This window comes from Esox lucius, chromosome 6 (assembly GCF_011004845.1).
Source record: "Esox lucius isolate fEsoLuc1 chromosome 6, fEsoLuc1.pri, whole genome shotgun sequence".
Taxonomy (NCBI): domain Eukaryota; kingdom Metazoa; phylum Chordata; class Actinopteri; order Esociformes; family Esocidae; genus Esox; species Esox lucius.
Window position 1 is genome coordinate 6,913,380 of NC_047574.1, and position 19,356 is coordinate 6,932,735.

The 19,356-nt window shown below is 41.9% G+C and overlaps 2 protein-coding genes across 2 annotated transcripts; both read right to left on the bottom strand.

Annotated features, from left to right (window-relative positions):
* Positions 1-3,393, bottom strand: pstk (phosphoseryl-tRNA kinase). Its single transcript, NM_001304019.1, is given in 6 exon segments — positions 1-327; positions 687-780; positions 1,469-1,544; positions 1,654-1,855; positions 2,530-2,794; positions 3,082-3,393. Coding segments are annotated over 6 exon segments (1,068 nt in total). The 5' UTR covers positions 3,304-3,393; the 3' UTR covers positions 1-118.
* Positions 3,394-3,883: 490 nt separating this feature from the next.
* Positions 3,884-17,589, bottom strand: zgc:174164 (ZnMc_adamalysin_II_like and ADAM_CR domain-containing protein). The gene is made up of 22 exons (XM_029120598.2): positions 17,393-17,589; positions 15,921-16,021; positions 15,644-15,720; positions 15,468-15,546; positions 15,270-15,346; positions 14,649-14,841; positions 14,471-14,533; positions 14,081-14,152; positions 11,772-11,941; positions 10,848-10,938; positions 9,937-10,076; positions 9,382-9,547; positions 9,089-9,178; positions 8,677-8,872; positions 7,196-7,304; positions 6,472-6,652; positions 6,256-6,345; positions 5,834-5,939; positions 5,448-5,589; positions 5,104-5,221; positions 4,796-4,836; positions 3,884-4,624 (listed from the first exon to the last, which is right to left on the bottom strand). The coding sequence occupies exons 1-22, from the start codon at positions 17,460-17,462 to the stop codon at positions 4,519-4,521; spliced, it is 2,478 nt and encodes an 825-aa protein (XP_028976431.2). The 5' UTR covers positions 17,463-17,589; the 3' UTR covers positions 3,884-4,518.
* Positions 17,590-19,356: the final 1,767 nt, after the last annotated feature.

The window sequence follows — 19,356 nt, forward strand, 5'->3', positions numbered from 1 at the left end:
TGGTGTATTCATTTAATCTCAAATATCCAATAAAATAAATTAACATGATACAATGGGACAATTATATACAATAGAATTATAATTATTTAGGCAAGCCGCAAGCCAATTCTTCAGTTCTTCAAGATAAATATCTTGCTGTGATTTCCTGTTTCTCTTGATCAAAGACATCGATGGCTCTGTTCACCATCCTTTCTACATCCATGGGCCCACCCTGGTTCAGGGGAAGGCCTTGGAGAACATCTTTCCGCAGGTTCTGGAGAAATCTGGTTTTGGATTCATTCAACTCTGCTGCCATAGACCTCATGCTCTCTGAAGGTAAGGAGTTATCTGAGGACAAAAAGGAAAAACTAGTAATTTACCTTAACTAACAGTAGTCGTAGTCGATCGAGGTGTCCTACAGTGTGAATACATTACATACAGAACAAATAAGAAATGCTTGCTACAGCAAACTAGGCATTTTAATAATTTATTAGACGCTTCTACATCCAACATCTGTGAGCAATTAGGGTTAAGTGTCTTGGCGATGTACACCTTGTTTGCTCTTGGAGTCTAACCAGCAACCTTCCCTTTCTGACTGAGTGTTTCAAATGTCAAGCTAGCCATAACTCACTATTATAATAGTGATATTCTAATATTGTGTAATATAATAGTGAAAATTGGAGCACGAAACAAGGAGGAACTCTGACCCCTGGCAGCCTGCATGCTCCGAGACACCAGACGGCGACAGGCTTTGTCAGCCTGATGGACCACGCTGGATACGCAAACCTGACGGTCAGCCTCCTGAAGGGTGAACCACAGAATATGTTAAAGCAATGACTGGCTGCATTTGAATCCATGCTGCAGTGAGATGTGTGCAGTGGAAGCAGCAGCTTAGATTACTGGTCAACCCCATACCACACGACCCAGTACTAAGTACCACGACTATGTGCTGTTCTTGGTGACCCCAGAGATGCCTTAATGCAATTAGAGCAGTAAAAAGTGATGTGATGTCATAGCCCGTGGTATAAGGTCTCTTATAAAACGGTGAACTGATAAATCCTGAATGCCGATTGGCTGACTGCTGTGGTATATGAGACCACAAATAACGGGTATAAGATCACATTGTTTTACGGCTCTAAACTAATTCAGGGGGGTTTTGATTTAGGGATAATAGGAATAAAATCCTGACTCATGAGCATATAAAGTATACCTTTATAAAATACATGTAGGTAGTTATAAAGCTTTTAACCCTCTTGGGGGCAATATCACCTAACACTGTGTGCCTAGCCACGCCCCTGACCACGCCTACCACCTAAGCCACTTTTTGATCCAGGGAAAACCCTGGAATTGGTCACTTTAAAAATGCAGTAGAGGATCTCAAGGGTTTGTGATATATGAACAATATACTACTGCTATGCACAGTGTCCAGGCAATCCGCAATCATATGGAAGTGCCAGAACTTGTGCCAGAACAGATTTCTTGAACATACCTTTAGCTCTGTGTTGTCCTGGACTGGACTCGTTGGGTTCTCCAGAGCAGTAGAGACCAACTCCATCAACCTCTGGCTGGAGAAACAAAAGACATTCGGGGCAAGGTTTAAGAAATATTTGAATAGTAATAAAGATGTACTCATTGCGATTAGATTTTTTTGGTGCTTTTCTTAGACGCTCTCACATGTTCTCTTCGGTGATGTGGTCCGTGCTGTCCAGTGTGACACTGTTCCGCTCCCATGGGTTTCTCTGAGGGTCCGGAGGCTCCATGCGCTTAGACATTTCCAATATGACGTCCCTGTGTAAAGGCTGGAGCCTCGTCTGGTTTCTTTCCACACAGGACTCGACAGGGCAGCTCACATACACTTGGCAGAATCCCAGAAAGTCTGTTTCAAAGAGACAAAACAATAGTGATGTTAACTACCTCATTAAACAGACTTCAATGTAGGTCTATAGGACGAGTGTCTACAGAGCCTAACCTCATATCAGTTAGGCTCTCCTGTCATCTGGTTGTAAAGGTATAAATTTGGCACAAATTGAAAGGAATTACCAAATAAACAGCGTACACTACAGCATAGGCGCTCAGTTTGACTTCTGTGGCCTATAGGGTTCTCTGACACATTTGCTTGAAGGCCATGGTTAATGGATTTGTCTTCTTCCTGGCAGTTAATTACACTGACCTGGTGACCCACATCTGAATAACTCCCTTAATATAAGGAAATTATGAAAACCAAAAGCATTTGCAGAATCCAGGAGGGATTCTAACACAGTCTAATCTCATAGGATCGAAATGTTTGAAATGTCCATGCGCACATAATTGCATCATCTGACCTCCACCAGTATAACAAATCCTTGGTGATTAGGATGTCAGTATATTAACATTTCAGGAGGACAGATATTTGGGCCATATACTTGCAAAAAAAGGAAGTGTTTGAGCAGCTCATTTTGGTTTCCTCACTCTCTCATAACATTTACACAGACCCAAAATGTATGGGTATTTCAGACAGCCAGAAAAGGACCAAGAGATGACATGCGGGCAAAGAACAGCCTTACAACTCACATTTCCTGGCGAGTTTGTACACCTCATATCTCATGCTGGGATAATAGAAATTATCGTCCAGTAAAAAGACGAGGGGTGGCGGCAAAGGGTCAGCCTGAAGAGACCCAACCGATGTCTCGTAGACCGGGGCAACCGGAAGAAGACGACCCCAGGCTTCTCTGTTGATCTGACAGCTGCTGGGCAACGTCGGTAACACGGCAGGATTCCGCAGGAATTGTTCAAGGCATTGTAGCAATACATGCCTGTGCAGCTTCCACTGAGTTTGCTAGAAGATACGTGAGGTACATTGGTATTCAGGCAGACTTTTGATTAAATCTGTTGAGCACTCCTAATACTGAAATGCCTGTTTATTTATATTTAACTAAATCTTGACGCAGATCGAAAACTACAGGCAATACTTTTTTATTCTCACGGACAATTAATGTAGAAACTTACACGCGGAGGAGCAATTTCATGCTATTATGAATTCATCCCAAACAATCATAAGTGGTTAGCTGAGAATTAACGAATGTGTCAGACACCTATGTTTATATACCGCTGATTTGTCATTACCGCTGGTGACGTAGCTTCGTCATCCACAACTTCTTTCACATTGAAAGCAACATCGGGAATCAAATCATCATAACAAATAAGAGTGGATCTCCATCCTCGTTCTACAGCTCGGGAGTTGAACGCTTGAGCAAACGTTGACTTTCCTGCTGCAGGCAAGCCGCAAATAACACACAAACATGTCCGTGCACAAAACCCATTAATTCTATCTTCTGTTATCTCCATTGACCAAGCGATTGGTCCCTCGAAGTTGTGTTAGAAATGTATCACACCGTATCACGTAACTCCTTTTCCGTATTTACTATGTCCTTCTGTGGGATTGTACGGCAGTTGGCAGCCAACGTTGGCGCATTACCGCCACCTACCCTGCTGGAAAGTGAAACAGAGGACCTACATTCCGGTCCCCTTATAGACTTGGTAAGTGAGGTTCCGGATGAGATTTAAAATGTTAAGGATTCCTATATTATTTTACAACGTAGACGTTCTGTTCTTTGCCAAAATTGTGAAACAATTCGTATGTCCATGTACTGGCAATCGTTTGTAAATATTTCAACCTCTGTGTTGAGAAATTCCTGTTTTAACTTCAGTTCCGTTTTTCTAAGAGCACTAAAACTACACTAACCACAAGCCTTAGCAGCACAGCGCGTATCGTTTTAAAAATATTTTAAACCAAATCCGCCGGCTATTCAATACTCAGATCTAGGTGTTTTTTTTTTGGGAAAACACTACTTTATGTTCCAGTGCTTACAGTTACACCTTACAAAAAACAACGACAATACGTCATATTCCCAATATTTATTGTGGTTCCACATTTACATCGTTTAAAAATACATTATAACAAGTGCTTATAAAACATTTTTACAATGACAACATTAACATAAGTGTTTTTACTTTAATGTTAAAAGGAATTCAAGAAAAAAAGTCCCTGTCACCAAGTTACCCTGCTTTAATAAAATAAAGATTACATTCAATATATTTTAGTGAGATGTACAGTCCATATAAGTGTCATTTGGCTCTTTGGTATATCATGGCTTATGAAAGGTCATAAGGTTGTGGGTTTGGTGACTGCTCTGTGCTGAACCAGAATGTATGCAAGCAGGATCACAGTGATTTTGATTATTTTTAAATACATACGTTCTAAATACACACATTTACAAAAATACATAAGGGAAACACCCTTGTGTTTAAAGTCCATAGATAAAACCAACATCAACATCCTGCTAACAGCTTTCTTGCCCTGTGGTCTGACTGCACCACACAGCGGTGATTGAATTGACCCACCTGATTTCATGACCACTCCTCTTGATAACATGCCAACAGTTTGAGCTGCACAAAAGATATATGTTGGGTGGCCCCGGTAATGAAATTTCAAGGAAGCTGTGGAGAGAGGTTACAGTGCATTGCCATTTTCATTAAATAGGCAACAAGGAGGAGTTTCCGTTAGGGCTTCTGCTTGGATGGGATGGGTCTCGGAACACCTGGACCCTGCTTCGGAACGGGTGTCGGAGCGGAGCGGGGTTGGTCCCAGTTGGTGCTTTCTGTGTATCTAAAAATAAAAATAAATAAAAAGGGTGACTGAAGCAAAATCAATATAAAAAAGCAAATGCAATGGTGTACATAATGAAAACATAAAGAGAAGCCTGAGTTACTGGTGAAAACCTTGTTTCCAAAATAAAGTTTGTTCAACAAAATATCCCTAGTAAAACATCCTTGATACCTGGGCGCTGAGGTAACAGATGATGGGTATGCAGACACTGGCTGGAAACAGACATGGAGGAGGGAGCAGAATTAGTACAACACGAGTGAGCAGAATGTCATGGAATGGAAAATATAGCCTGGTCACTGTGCTGTATAGTAATCCATGGCCACTAGCAGACATACCAGGCTACAAGAAAGGTTTTATAAGACATGTTTGTGGCTTAATATTTCATCCCTGCAACATGTGTTCTTCCTTTACACCTGGGTGATAATTGGTTGGAGAACTTCCTGCTGCTGCTTGTGACAAACCAATAACATGCCATTTACCTGACTGGGCGGGGGCTGTATTGGCGGGGGCTGTATTGGCGGGGGCTGTATTGGCGGGGGCTGTGGTGTTGCTTGTCTTGGGACATTGGCCATAGTTTGGACATTTGTGTTTCCTGGCCTGTGCACACAAGACGCCAACAGGTGAAATGCCACGACGGCTAGAGACTCTTTATTTGACAATATGTCAATAAAAACTTGAGTCCCCAAATAAGCCTACAGGTAGGTAACAGGACAAAGTGGTCAAGTGTCAAGGCAAGCGACAAACAGTTTTTTGCAAGACAAATTGCATTTGATCTGCGTGTCCGCTAAATGTTATATTGCCATGGGTTTGTGGGTCGGTTTACCTCAAATGTCTGGGGTGTAGTTTCTGGAGGCAAGGTTCCAAGGAGTCCCTTCTGAAGACAAAAAGCAGCAACAGAACCAGTAGGATCAGGACAGGAACCACCAGCAGGAAGAAGATCAGCAGCCCATTCCTCAGAGAGTAGTCTGGAAGAAGAGGGGAAAGATGGAGGCCTCTTAGCATGGGCACTACATTAAAATGGTGGAAGCTCGTAATGCATTCAACTCATATGGGACTTTCAGATCCCTTGGCTGAACCTGGTGACATGGTATAATGGGAATTATAAAATGACCAGGCCGCCCGTGTAGACGCCGTTTAAGTGAAGGAAACCACAGGTGCCAGAAGGGCAGGAACAGTAGCGCTGTCAAACCCCAGGCGTGGTTAGAGTACCTATCTGAGCCGGTCCACTGTCCACGCTGCCACCCCTCCCCAACCGGTCACAGTACGGGGGACCCCAGCCGTCGTTACAGTGGCAGTGCCCCATGTTGTTGCACACCTGCGGAACAAGTAATCAGTCAAACCGACAGATCGTGACATCACCCCTGGCAACACGGTGGGTCGCGTTCAACCCCTTTTCAGCGTGCCGCAACGCGCTTTGGTCATCGGCATCTTGTCGGCGTTACATTATTTCCTACCCTTCTCTCATTGTTTCCAATCACAAGAAGGAATAAATGTGCACGTTGTGCCACTGAGGATCACCCAGGTTGGCTCCTCCATGGCACGACGTGCACATTTATTCCTGTATTCCGGTAGAAAAGAATGTAAGGGTACAGCAGCCATCATTCATTTCATGGGAAGCACTGTTCTCTTACCCCACGGCCGTTGCACGTAGTCTGCGCGTCACAGGTGAGGTTCACAGCCAGTAGAGCCGTGGCGTTCACACACCGGAAGCTGACACAGGCCTGGAAGACGAGAGGAGACGGGAGCGCTGCATTTTTATCTCCACACTCAATTAGAACTCCCATGACGGGAAAGGGACCGCAAGTTGGATAGAGTCAAACAAAAAAGAAAAGGTCCATGGGCTTTACTTTTCCCGTGGCACATGGGCTCCCGTGGTGAACGTAGGCCGGGTCCAGCACATCGGGGCCCAGGTTGAAGTCTGCGTTGACACACGAAGACCCATTGATGTTCTGGTTACTGACTGACCCTCCAGGAGGGGGGTTGTTGGTGTTGACGTTGGTGCACTGCAGTTTCCCACACATGGCATTTCTGCAGGAAACAAACAGCAGGGAAATGGGAAACAAAAACATCACGAGAGCTATATCACCCATGGGGCAAGAAGGCGGATTGCACATTTTGAGAATGTTTTCATTTCCATCTTATTATTTTATTCACACTTGTAACCCATTTTCCAATATTGTGATGTTCAAATCACGATTGAGTCTTTTTCCTCATCGCAAAAATAACAAGGTTTCAGCAGTTTCGGAAGAGTTGAAGACTGCCGCCTCAACCAGGAAGCATTCGCTGGCACATGCACACTGGAAGACAGCACATCCCCAAGTCAAGAAGCACAACTGACAAGGACTTGCCAGGGCAACGAGACAAGGCCTTTACGGCATCCACTGGGCACCGATGGTTTGCAGTGACCAAGCTCTCAATTCCCGCAAGGCAGAGACATAGACCACTGACCTCCAGTTTATTCCAATCTACAGTGGATTCCCAACAACATATTTACTGACACTATTTACCAATGTGTCTTTGCATCTTATTTTGTTTTTAGATAAAATGCTCAAATAAACACAGAACACTTACGCCATAGTACATTTCACATAGGCCCCTGTCGATGTTATTCCACAGTTTCCATACTTATCTCCTACAAGATTAGAAGTCTGAAAGCAGATGTCTGCTGCCTTGCTTGCGCCTGGCAATAAAAGAGATTAAGACATGTATAAAAACACACAGTCGTTTTCATACTGTCAGATATAAAAGAATAAATCTCAAATGGTAACAATTTCAAAGGCAGTGCTTTCAGAAAGTATTCAGACGCCTCCACAAATGTTGTTTTATACACTTCATTCATAACCAATTCTATACGGTTTTCAATTAATCTACACACTCCATTATCACAAAGTCAAAAAACTATTTTCAGCAATTTACTGAAAATTTAAACCTGAAACCTCATACACACAAGTATTCAGACCCTTTGCCATGACACATTAAATTGAGCTCAGATGCATCCTGTGTCGGACTGTGCTGAGGCATAGATCTGGAGAAGGATATAACTAAAATTCCTGAAGCATTAGAAGTTCCCAGGAGCACCAACAGTGGGCAATTTGGGCCTTTTCCGGGGAGCCCAATGGTCTCTAAGCTTCAAAGTTTAGGAGAACTTAACAGAAGAGATGCTTTGAGACAGGTCATCGAAAACAGCTTGAGAGGCTCTACAAGGAAGAATTAGAGATACTTCCCAAATCCAGGTGTGCAAAGTTAGTAGAGGCATACCAAAGATAAACTGGGACTAATTCCTACAAATGTGTCATTATGGGCTATTTTGTGTGGGCTGATGAGAAATAAATACAGGTGCTGGTCATATAATTAGAATATCATCAACAAGTTGATTATTTTAGTAATTCCTTTCAAAAAATGTGAAACTTGTATATTATATTCATTCATTGCACACAGACTGATATATTTCAAATGTTTATTTATTTTAATTGTGATGATTATAATTGACAACTAATGAAAAACCCAAATTCAGTATCTCCCCGAAAATTTGAATATTACTTAAGACCAATACAAAAAAGGATTTTTAGAAATGTTGGCCAACTGAAAAGTATGAACATGAAAAGTATGAGCATGTACAGCACTCAATACTTAGTTGGGGCTCCTTTTGCCTGAATTACTGCAACAATGTGGTGTGGCATAGAGTAGATCAGTCTGTGGGACTGCTCAGGTGTTATGAGAGCACTCTGATAGTGGCCTTCAGCACTTCTGCATTGTTGGGTCTGGCGTATCGCATCTTCCTCTTCACAATACCCCATAGATTTTCTATAGGGTTAAGGTCAGGCAAGTTTGCTGGCCAATTAAGAACAGGGATACCATGGTCCTTAAACCAGGTACTGGTAGCATTGGCACTGTGTGTAGGTGCCAAGTCCTGTTGGAAATAAATCAACCTTTTGATGATATTTTAATTATATGACCAGCACCTGTACATGGTCTGAGTAGTTCCTAAGGCGCTGTAGTTCCCAGGCGCAGTGACCAACTAAATATGGCTGATGTTACTTCACAAAGCCCACCTGGTGCAAAGAGTTGTTGGCATTGGTAGTTGTAGGTCTGGCAACGCCCTTCGTAGCAGTATGCAGTGTTGTCCTGACAGGGCAGCCCGTCCATGACATAGAAGTCTGAGGGACAGGTCGGTGCCGAGCCGTTGCAGTACTCCGGCAGGTCACACGTGTTCACTGACCCTCTGCAGGGTGTGCCCGACACGATGACCTGAAATCAGAGGTCAGGTCAGGCCGGAGCAACGTTGGTAATCACTTCCTATGCTCAGTGAATGATCCACCGGTGCGCGGAAAATTTAAACGCAGATGGCGCTCCACAAGGCCCTTCCGCAACAAACTTCCCTCACGGAAACCCATCTAACAGCTACTCGGGTTTGGCTTCATTATAAAACCACACAGTTCTGAAGGCTGACCGAAGCTCACCCACCTGGCAGTTCTGGCAACAGCTCCCCTGAGCGCAGGTGGACCCCGAGGAAAACGTACAGGTGGATGCATTACAGCATTTGTTGGTGCACTCCTGTAATGAGTTTTATGACAACATGAACACATACCAGCCATTGGGCGACGAGGCAGTGGACAGTACTGGAGGGTATGGCAGGAACTCCTCACCCAGCACTGTGGTAATATTTCCCACCAATCACAGGCACACCTCTCCCTGACCGTCCAAGCAAACACACAGACACCCAGACAAACAGACGGCGACAGACAGACAGGCAGTACCTGAGGTGTTCCACAGTCACACTGCTCTCCGGTCTCCAAAATGCCGTTTCCACATTGAGGTACAGTCAACGTGGATGTGGCCGGGTTCAGAAGACACGCCCCTCCTCCACCCAGCACCAGGCTCTCAAAGTTAGAGGCGCTGCAACTGCTGAACACCGTGGAGCCACTGAGAGGAAGAGATCCACAACACCGTGCACACACACAGACGCACACAGACAATAAATCATTCAATCCTCCAGAATCAACTATCCTATGAGACATGCATTTATTGTCATGGCAGGAAGTACCAGCGATAAGACAAATGAACATGTGAATTAAAGTTACTCAAATATTAGTCTCGCGAGTCCAAGCCTCCAAATCATGGCACGACCCGGTTTAAAAGACTACCACGTTGCTGACCATTATGGTGACAACTCTGTGTTCTCACCAGCGTCCAACAGGCTGACTGAATAACCGGCCTTGGAACAGACAACACAAACACAGAAGGCTAAAATAGGCCGAGTCGTTGCTTTAGTTTTTAGCGGTGAACGCTGGTGAACGCAGTGGCTTGCTTACGTTGCATAGGCGTTCATGATACAGGTCCCTCCCGGTCCCTGACAGGTGCAGCTGGGGTAGACATCGTGAATCATGCCCAGGTTGTGGCCCATCTCGTGGGCCACCACAGTGGAGACGTAGGCCAGGTTGTTATCGCTGAACTGTCGATCACATATTGCCATTAGTTAACATGCCGTTCACATAGAACTAACTGGCAACGCTTCAAAAAGGCAAAAGGAGAAATTAAATACATTGTAGCCACAGGTTTATTTATTCTCCCGATCAAAACGTTACAGTTGCAAAAAGACGAACTGAAAAATGTCGTCTACAAAGTCAGTCAGGTTCCCTCCCGGTCTTCTTTTGTTTGCAAATTTAGGGTGCCAGTCTGAAAACAAACGGCACCATTTCCTCTTACAGCAGAGTGAATCTAGATAGTATCAGATTGTCGACAGACTTCCCAACACCAAGAACCAGGCAGTCACAAAGTGCTAACTGGCTTTGTGTTATACTCCCTTCTCACAGACGAAAACCTTTCAACTACGCCCAGAATCAAGCAGTTTCATTGGTTAAAATCCAACCATATAAACAAGATATTTTTTGCATTGTTGCATTTGTTGCCCTTGTCCCAGCTTTTTTGAAACGTGCTGCTGGCATCCAATTCAAAATGGGCATCGGTGTTTCCAAAAACAACATTACTCAGTTTCAACATTTAATATGTTGTCTCTGTACTATTTTCAATTAAACATAGGGATAAACGATTTGCACATCATTGCATTCTGTTTTATTAGCCTTTTATGCAGCATCCCAACATTTTGGGGAAACAGGGTTGTAGACACTACAGTCTATTCAATGCAGACTGATGTTTTTTATACCAGCTCATGGGTTAGTCTGCAAGACCTTGCTCAGGACAGTTACACGGCACTTCTACTAACCACATTGATGCCTCCCGCAGTGGATGCAGAACACACAGTGCCCACGAACGCCATGCCCAGGATCCCTCCACTGTATGGACCTGACCGACCACTGGGAAACAAACACAGAAGAATGTCAAACCTCACCAGACCGGACAAAGGTGGGCAGCTGTCGATTAACTTACATAACTTGCATCTACAGATGTAATGGAATTTTTTTCTAATTATGTCAATAATGAATAAATGAGGCGGTGAATGTCTTTGACCTATCTGACTGCCAGTATGACATTTCTGCCTGTGTTCAGTAGTATGGTTGACCATCAGGACTCAGTTTCTCATTTATTAATATTAAGCAGTGAGGACGGCACCAGGGGAACCCACAAAAACATGAAACTAAAATGGTTTCACACTAATGACTGTGAAATGTGCGGTTTACGTCACCTAATTGTGATGTGAAGTGTCACAGATGTTGTTCGTAAATAAGATCTTCCCAGGAGTACATTATGAACGGTTTAATTCAAAATTTTAAAATCCCTTAAAATCCCCAGCCTACATTCAACTTACAGGTGTCTATAGTCCACATCCATTTAAGTCTATTACTAACAGGCCCTCCCTTCCTCCCTGACTGAGTGAGTAAGCCTGAAATAATACTGTTATATTGCGACTGTTTCTGGTGGATTTTGGAAGTACGCATCCGTGGATGCGTTTTGGGTCAGGACAAGCACATTTGCTGGCTTACCATACAGTAGTTACGTTATAGTAAGCCTTAACTGAAACTGTATACGGTTATATTGCGACAGTTTCTGGCATGGAATAGTTCATCTTCAGTCACGCTAGCAATTGCTGACTTTCCGACCTAAAAGTTCACTAAGTGACCGATTTATTTTTCCAAGTTCCCAGTTGCCTTTCAAGCACCAGTAGTCTCAACATCACATTTTCACTCACACAATGAGCTGTGCGTCATCATTCCTGACCCGTGGTAACAGATTTGTCTGCCTCCACTTGACAAAGTTTCCCAACACGTTCCCTGGAGGGTCAGTCACGCTAAAGGGATTCTCGTTCTTGAAGATTTCCAGGCCCACCAACACTACACGGACATTCAGCTGTTTGTAGTACTGCACATGAAAACAGACATAAGAAATATATTTACAAGATATCCAAAAACGTAACTGCATAGTGTACCAGTAGGGCTACACTATTAAAAACAAACAAATTATCATAACAAATAACTGACATAACACAACCCAAATGGCACCACTATTCATAGGTGCCGATTTATGTTTCCTCCGTGGGTGCTCATAGGCGCACGCCATTTATATATATATAAATAACCGCACACCTATTCATTTACTTATTAATAAAGCCGTAAAGTAGATCTTTCAAAATGTACCACTTATCACAAATACAGGATTGGAGATGAAAAGTTTAACTGACACGTAGGCCTAACCGCGATCAGTTCGTGGGAAATTAATGTTTTGCGCTATTATCTAAATATCGATTAAAAAAAAACGACATATAGTTTCTGGGAGTTTCTCCCTAATTTCTGCTACGAGTTTTTGATAATTTTTTCATCTGAGAAACGCTGTGATTGGTGGATAGGGAGCAACCGGAGCAAGCGACTGGTTATGTCGCTGTCACTAACATCGACATAACCAATCACAGTGTGACAGACGCTTTACATATCACCAACGGCAAGTTTAATTCTAAATGAATGTAGCCTACTGGCGGTCTGGCACACGTGGGTGCTCGTGCTAGGTATTTTCGTGGGTGCTCGCTATTTTCCGTGGGTGCTCGCTATTTTCCGTGGGTGCTCGAGCCCGGGAGCACCCACGGTATCGGCGCCTATGCCACTATTGGCTTGAATTATACTATGGAGTGCATCTTTAGCTCCTGCCATTCACTAATTTTGGGACACTAAAAATGCATTTGATCAGCCATGAGTTTGACATTTTACCAAGCAGTCTATGTTTGGCATGAGAAAAACTAGGGCCTGTGGATTGTTTTGATTTCACACACGCACACAAACACACACACTCACAATTAATCACCCCCCTGACATTTCCACATTTTATTGCAATACAACATGAAATCAAAATGGACTTAATTAGCAGTTTTGGCACTGATCAACACAAAAGTCCATTACATTAAAGAGGGAAAAAATATTTTGAAATGAATTACAAACAGAAAATAAATGATTCCATTAGTATTCACCCGCTTTGATATGTCACACCTAAATGAGCTGTAGTGCAACCAATTGTCTGTCGATGTCAGGTAATTAGCTGAATGCAGTTCACCTGTGTGCTATTAATGTGTTTCATGTAATTTCAAGTTAAATAAACTTCTCCGGGAGGTCCCACGCATCCAAATACAGACTGAAGAATTCATTAACTAATCACATTTGGACCATAAGAGTTTAACATCACCAAAGCGGCAAATAAGTTAATTCTATTGCCCCATGAATTAGATTCTATTTAATTCTATTGCAACAGGCTAAACCAAGAGTTGGGATTTAGTGCTTATTTTGGTTAGGTTAAGAAGCTAACCCTTAAGATCTGTTACCAGCATTCAACTGTGGCATCCTTCATAGAATCCCAAGCTTTAGTGGAAAGTTGAGAGCATGAATTCCTATTGCTACTGGTAAACCTTGTTAATGTTTATGTTTTTGCCTAGCAACCAAGACGGTATAGAATTAGCTTGGCAAAAGGAAATGATCAATGGAAACAGTCATTTCTAATAAACAGCAAATGCACTAGTAAATGTGGGTTAATGTTATGGTAAATTTGGAGGTTGTGTTAACTAGTGAAATCTGTTATAGTTACTTATGCATTACTGGCAGTGACACCAAGCAAACAAGATGCGATAGAGCATTTTTCTCTATTGACTTGTAATTACTACAGACTGGCAGAGGGATGGGCATGATCAATTTTAGTGTTACAAATAAAACTACTGATGTATTTTTCCTATTTTAAAAATTTACAATTTGATCAACATTTTGTTAAGGGGGCTATGTTTGACATTAATTTAGGAACTTACTTAACATATTTTATGAACAGAGGGCTACAAAAGTAGATTATACCGCAAACTACAAATTTGGTCATACTACATTGTGTTAGGGAGATCTTGTGTCTTTATGAAACACGTATAATTGTTAACATTAATACATTAAGTAGTGGTACTATAGTGAAAGCCCCTTGACTATGTTTCAGAGTAACAACATGGTTTGCTTGAAAGTAGTGAGGGAAAAGACATCTCACCCCATCAAGCAGATTGGCCAACTCCACCATCTTGTCAAATACTGCTGTGTCATTGTTCTTCTCAATGGTATACTGAAAAAATTATGAAATACGTTAGAATTGACCAAAACACTGTCATAAATTGAATTTATATACACTGACTATACATGAAGCCAGTGGAATTTAAACATCTCCTTGATATATCCCAAAATAGACAAAACATAAGCCCTGAATTAGCTCACATTGACCTATTCAATAGCTTGATGATTGTTTTACACAATGAATCATGTGTGCTAGCTGTGGTTAAATACGTGAAACAGCCGGGTTGCCGTCCAGGAGAGGTTTAAAAACCCTTGCATTAGGCAATAAAATTATTCACAATCCATACATGGATCCTTTTTCATTTCTCACCCTAAGGTTGTCAACAACCAACACCAACTCAACATATCTGGTCTGAGGTAAATTACGTTTTTTCTGTTATGAGAAAACAAAACAACAATAATTAGTAAGGGCCTGCATTCACAAGACAGTACATCAATCCTGCAAAAACCTCCATATCGATTTTGTTGTGTAAAGTAAACTTCCCAACCCGTAAAAGAGCCGTCAGTGTGTGGGATGGGTCAAAGCGTGAGTGACTCTCAGTCTGCGACGCCTCAGTGGTCACACCGCAGAAAAAGGGTTCTGATTGGCTATGCTCCAGACGATAAAGCAGGTGCTCATTGGTTGACGACTGTTTGATGGGTTCCAGTCCATAACTGTCGTTGCCAAGGAGGATGACACCCCTGAAAAGAAGCAGAGCAACCGACAGATAAAATAACCAGTGATTAAACAAATACTTTTTATTCACATAAAATGATACAACAGTTTAATTAGCTTGCATAAACCTAAAGATGCCCAAAATCAACTAGGGGAACTCAAGTTATGATTGGATTAGAGATTTTCCTTAGTGTTAAAAGAAATCCCCTTATTAGAATGACTGTGGAACACAACCCTAGTCATTAATACAACAATATGGAGAGAATAAACCTAGTACAGACAGAAAAGAACTGCCCACCCCTCATTGCCTGGTTCCTCTCTCATTGTCTTCTTAGGTTCCTGCATTTAATATGGAGTTTTTGTAACACACTGTGCTTCTGCCTCACTTGTTTTTTGGGGGTTTTAGACAGGGAGTTCATAAAGCTTTCCAAAATACAAGTGAAATAAGCCAAACCTGAGTCCTGAACAGGTGCTGAGGGCAACCAGAGAGTCTTCATGATCCCTGACATGCCCATGGTAGTAGCAATGGACCTGAAACAAACACCACCACCACCAGGACAGGGTTTATTGGCGAACAGCAAGTTCATAACAGACTACTAACTTCACAGGCATCCAAGTCACTCCCTGTTTCATGATATAGCCTGTTACTCACCACTGGATTTGGGTAAGTAGCTGTTGGATTCACACTGGCTGTATGGGAATATTGAACAAAGTTTGGGGATAAAAAGTCTCTGTGAAAAGAAAAACCCAAAACACACAAGTCACTCACTGAGCGCAACTGTGACTTAGTCATGTGGCCAATACTAGTATATATATGAATAAACATACTTGTTAATTTTCAGATGAAGGACGTGTTCCTTGTCTTCAATTATCAATGAATAAGAAATGCTGTCAGGTGCTTCTGTCTGAAATGAGTTCCAACACAAGTCATTCCATGTCACTTTAAAATATGCTATTATTTTCCATTCACATGACACATCTTGAGTTGGTGATAAGTAAGTAGGGCTGTTCTAAGCTCTCAAAAACCATTGGATGAAAAAAACAGAGGTCTTCTCCAATAGGAAGCAATGCAATGCAATTGAGAAAAAAGGCAAAGGAATCCTACCTGTCCTGATTTAGAATGTCTGTCCGCATTCCTTGTCCATCGCCTCTGAATGAGTTGAGGCTTAACAACTGCGTAGTTGGAGAATCTAGAGGTCTGTCCATCTGAATGGAAGAAAATATGTGTTATAACTATGGAACTTCTCTTATAGGCATCCCAATTCAGAATTATTATATATTTTTGTTATTGTTGACCAATGTAATTGGTCAAAAACGTTCAGAATTAGTCTGGCTCTGGAAGGCAAATATCATTAAGATCTGAATAAAACATATATTAAAAACATTCTACTGATAGTACTGAATAATTTAATATTGACATGTTACTAATTTAAACAAAAACTGTGGAAACACTATTGTGTTTCTGGCAGCTCATTGTTATTCGTCTGTTTATTACTTCCTGCTAGAAATTCTAATCAGTGTTAGATTTTGTTTCCACATATGCTAATTGGGCGGGGATAGTCCGGGCTAATAAGAATTAGTTTTTCATTATCTGGAAGTTATCAGGGTCACCCCCTTGATGCATATATTATGAATAACGTGCCTGGTTATGCAATTTCACTGGTTTACAGAACGACTATTAATTTATGGCAATCGTTTTGTTTTTTTAATTAACGAAGTAAATGGTTGTGGCGATCATCACTGCCCTCGATAGCTATTGGAACAGTAAGCGTAATTGTCGTTTACCTTGACTGTATTCGCTAAACGTTTGGATTAGAATAGAAATAATTCATTGGTTTTAAGTATAAATTCCTAGCGGCTACGTAGGCCTATATACCCGTTTCACCATTTAGAAATGACAACACTTTTTATATATAATTATTCAGGACACCGTAAGTATTGGGACAGTCATAATCTTCAAATTAAACCCATGTTCAGTATTTTTTCTGCATGTAATTTGAGTTAAGTTTCTTTTTCAGAAAACGCAAAAGGTCACTGACTTGCCCAGCGTAGAATTTAATACTCATTGGCCCAGAAAAACTATGTTTGGGTTCATTGTCTCGTAAGCTGAAGTGCCATCCAAAGAAATTGCTTTAAACAAGTGACAACCATCCGCATTATTCAAAATGTAGATAGGCTACATTTGCGTGATGTGCCTGAATCCGTACAGGTATTAAAAACAATTTCGCACAAACACGGACTACCTCAACCCAAAGGTTGTCGAGGAATCAAGACCAAACCTAATTAGCATTCTAACCGGAAGTATAAGAGAAAATAATAATTAACTGATACAATAGGGTTTCATGTTGAAGCTTAATTATTTAATTACGGAGGGCCACACGTTTAGCCTACAGAAATGTTTATCAACTTATACGAACATAGCATCTATTGGCGTATTAAGTAGGACTATTAGTTAAGTAAAATATAATATTAAATTAGTCTTACCAGCTGCCTTGTTTTCGGATTTCAGAAACGAAGGAATCACTATGCGCAATTTTGCTATTAACGCTTTGACAGGGGGACATCTCTGTCACTCACCTTCTTGGCTCTGGGTTGCAGGAATGTAACAAAGTAGAAGCATTAAAGTGACTATAAGTTCCCCCACCATGATCCCTGCTACAGCATTTGTCCACGTATGGTTACTCTATCGTATGTCTTCGGCACCCAGGACAGGTGAGGCGGCTAGGATTCACACGGCTGACACCTAGGGGTGTGTCTAAAGTAACTCGACAAGTGGAGCAAGAAAAAACCGTGTAGCAAACCCTGAACGTGTAAGATTTCAGTAAATAAAAACATTAAAGGGGAAGTTCACTTCACCTGGCTTTACTTTCAGTATATTTGTGCTTCTAGGGGATCGCTCGAAACCTTTTTGGTACTTCGTTTTTATGCTGCAAAAATTGCAGAACATTGAAGATTATTATTATTGTATGACAGGAGATCAGATGGTTCTACCACCTGAGTACATGCATACTTAAAGCAACTCAGCCAGCCAACATATAGCTGTGGTTACTCATATTCCTAGTTAATTCTGTTGGCTGTTATCTGTAATATAATCCAGTGGGATGAAATCAAATTGGCCCTGGTAGCCAATACATAAATTCTTACTCACTGGTTGACAAATAGGCTGCAGTCAAAACAGGAAGGGATTTGATCACATGGTGGAAACAACGGACATGTCCCTCACTATTTACCCCCATAATGCCATATACTTTTGAAACGTGGTGACCGGTGTTTTTACCATAACTGTCTCGGACATCCCAGATCTCGCTCCACCCAGACTGGGACAATACTGGCACCGTTTAGCTGCCAGAGCGACCGGTAATTATCTGGTGTCGCGTCGCCCTCTTGTGGAAACTCAATTACGTGTTAGGCGTGTCAAACTGTGCCATCGTCTCCATAAAAACACTGTTTCTCGACCGGATTCAGTAACCTCTTGTTGTACTCAATCGAAGTGAGATCCTAGTAGACGTGTTAAGCACCTGCCCCTGCTGTGGAAATGCAGACTAGGGAATTCTCTAAAAAATGGGATCAAATAGGGATCAAAAGATAAAGAAGTGGAGGTTGCATGGCCCCTCCAAAGTGTAAGCCCGTTCATCCAGGAACAAGCAAATAGAAAGTAGTGTTGCCAGATTAAGCGGTTTCCTGAACAATTGGGCTATTTTTAATGACCGTGTGCTGGCGTTTTTGTGGAGTCTTGGGGTTATATTCGGTTTACAGACCATAATGCCTGGCGACCTTGGTAGGAAGACTGCCAAGAAAGCTACCAATAGGCCAATACCAAATTAGAGCTAATGGCATTTATGGCTTTTAATTAACTGAACAGTTCACATAGACACCATACACATGCACTCACTTTGTTCTTGATTCTGGTATGTTTTGTTTTGACAATATAAATATGCCATGGTTGGAAACATAGACTGTATAAATAAGGTTGGACATCTTGGAGCTTAGACCTGTGACCTTTTGAATGCGCAAATAATCAATATTCTACATTTTTGCTTTATTGTGATGCAATCACAATCATTTAGAATCTTCCATAAACTGCTGGTGGATATCAATGGTTATTTCCAGAAAAAACCCTGTAATTGGTAACTTTAAAAATGCAATAGAGGATCTCAAGGGTTTGTGATATATGAACAATATACCACTGCTATGCATAGTGTCCCGGCAATCCGCAATCATATGGAAGTGACTGTTCCGCTCCCATGGGTTTCTCTGAGGGTCTGGAGGCTCCATGCGCTTAGACATTTCCAATATGACGTCCCTGTGTAAAGGCTGGAGCCTCGTCTGGTTTCTTTCCACACAGGACTCTGGCAGAATCCCAGAAAGTCTGTTTCAAAGAGACTGAATGTAAATTATCAAAAACAATAGTGATGTTAACTACCTCATTAAACAGACTTCAATGTAGGTGGACGAGTGTCTGCAGAGCCTAGCCTCATATCAGTTAGGCTCTCCTGTCAACTGGTTGTATAGGTATCAATTTGGCACAAATTTAAAGGAAT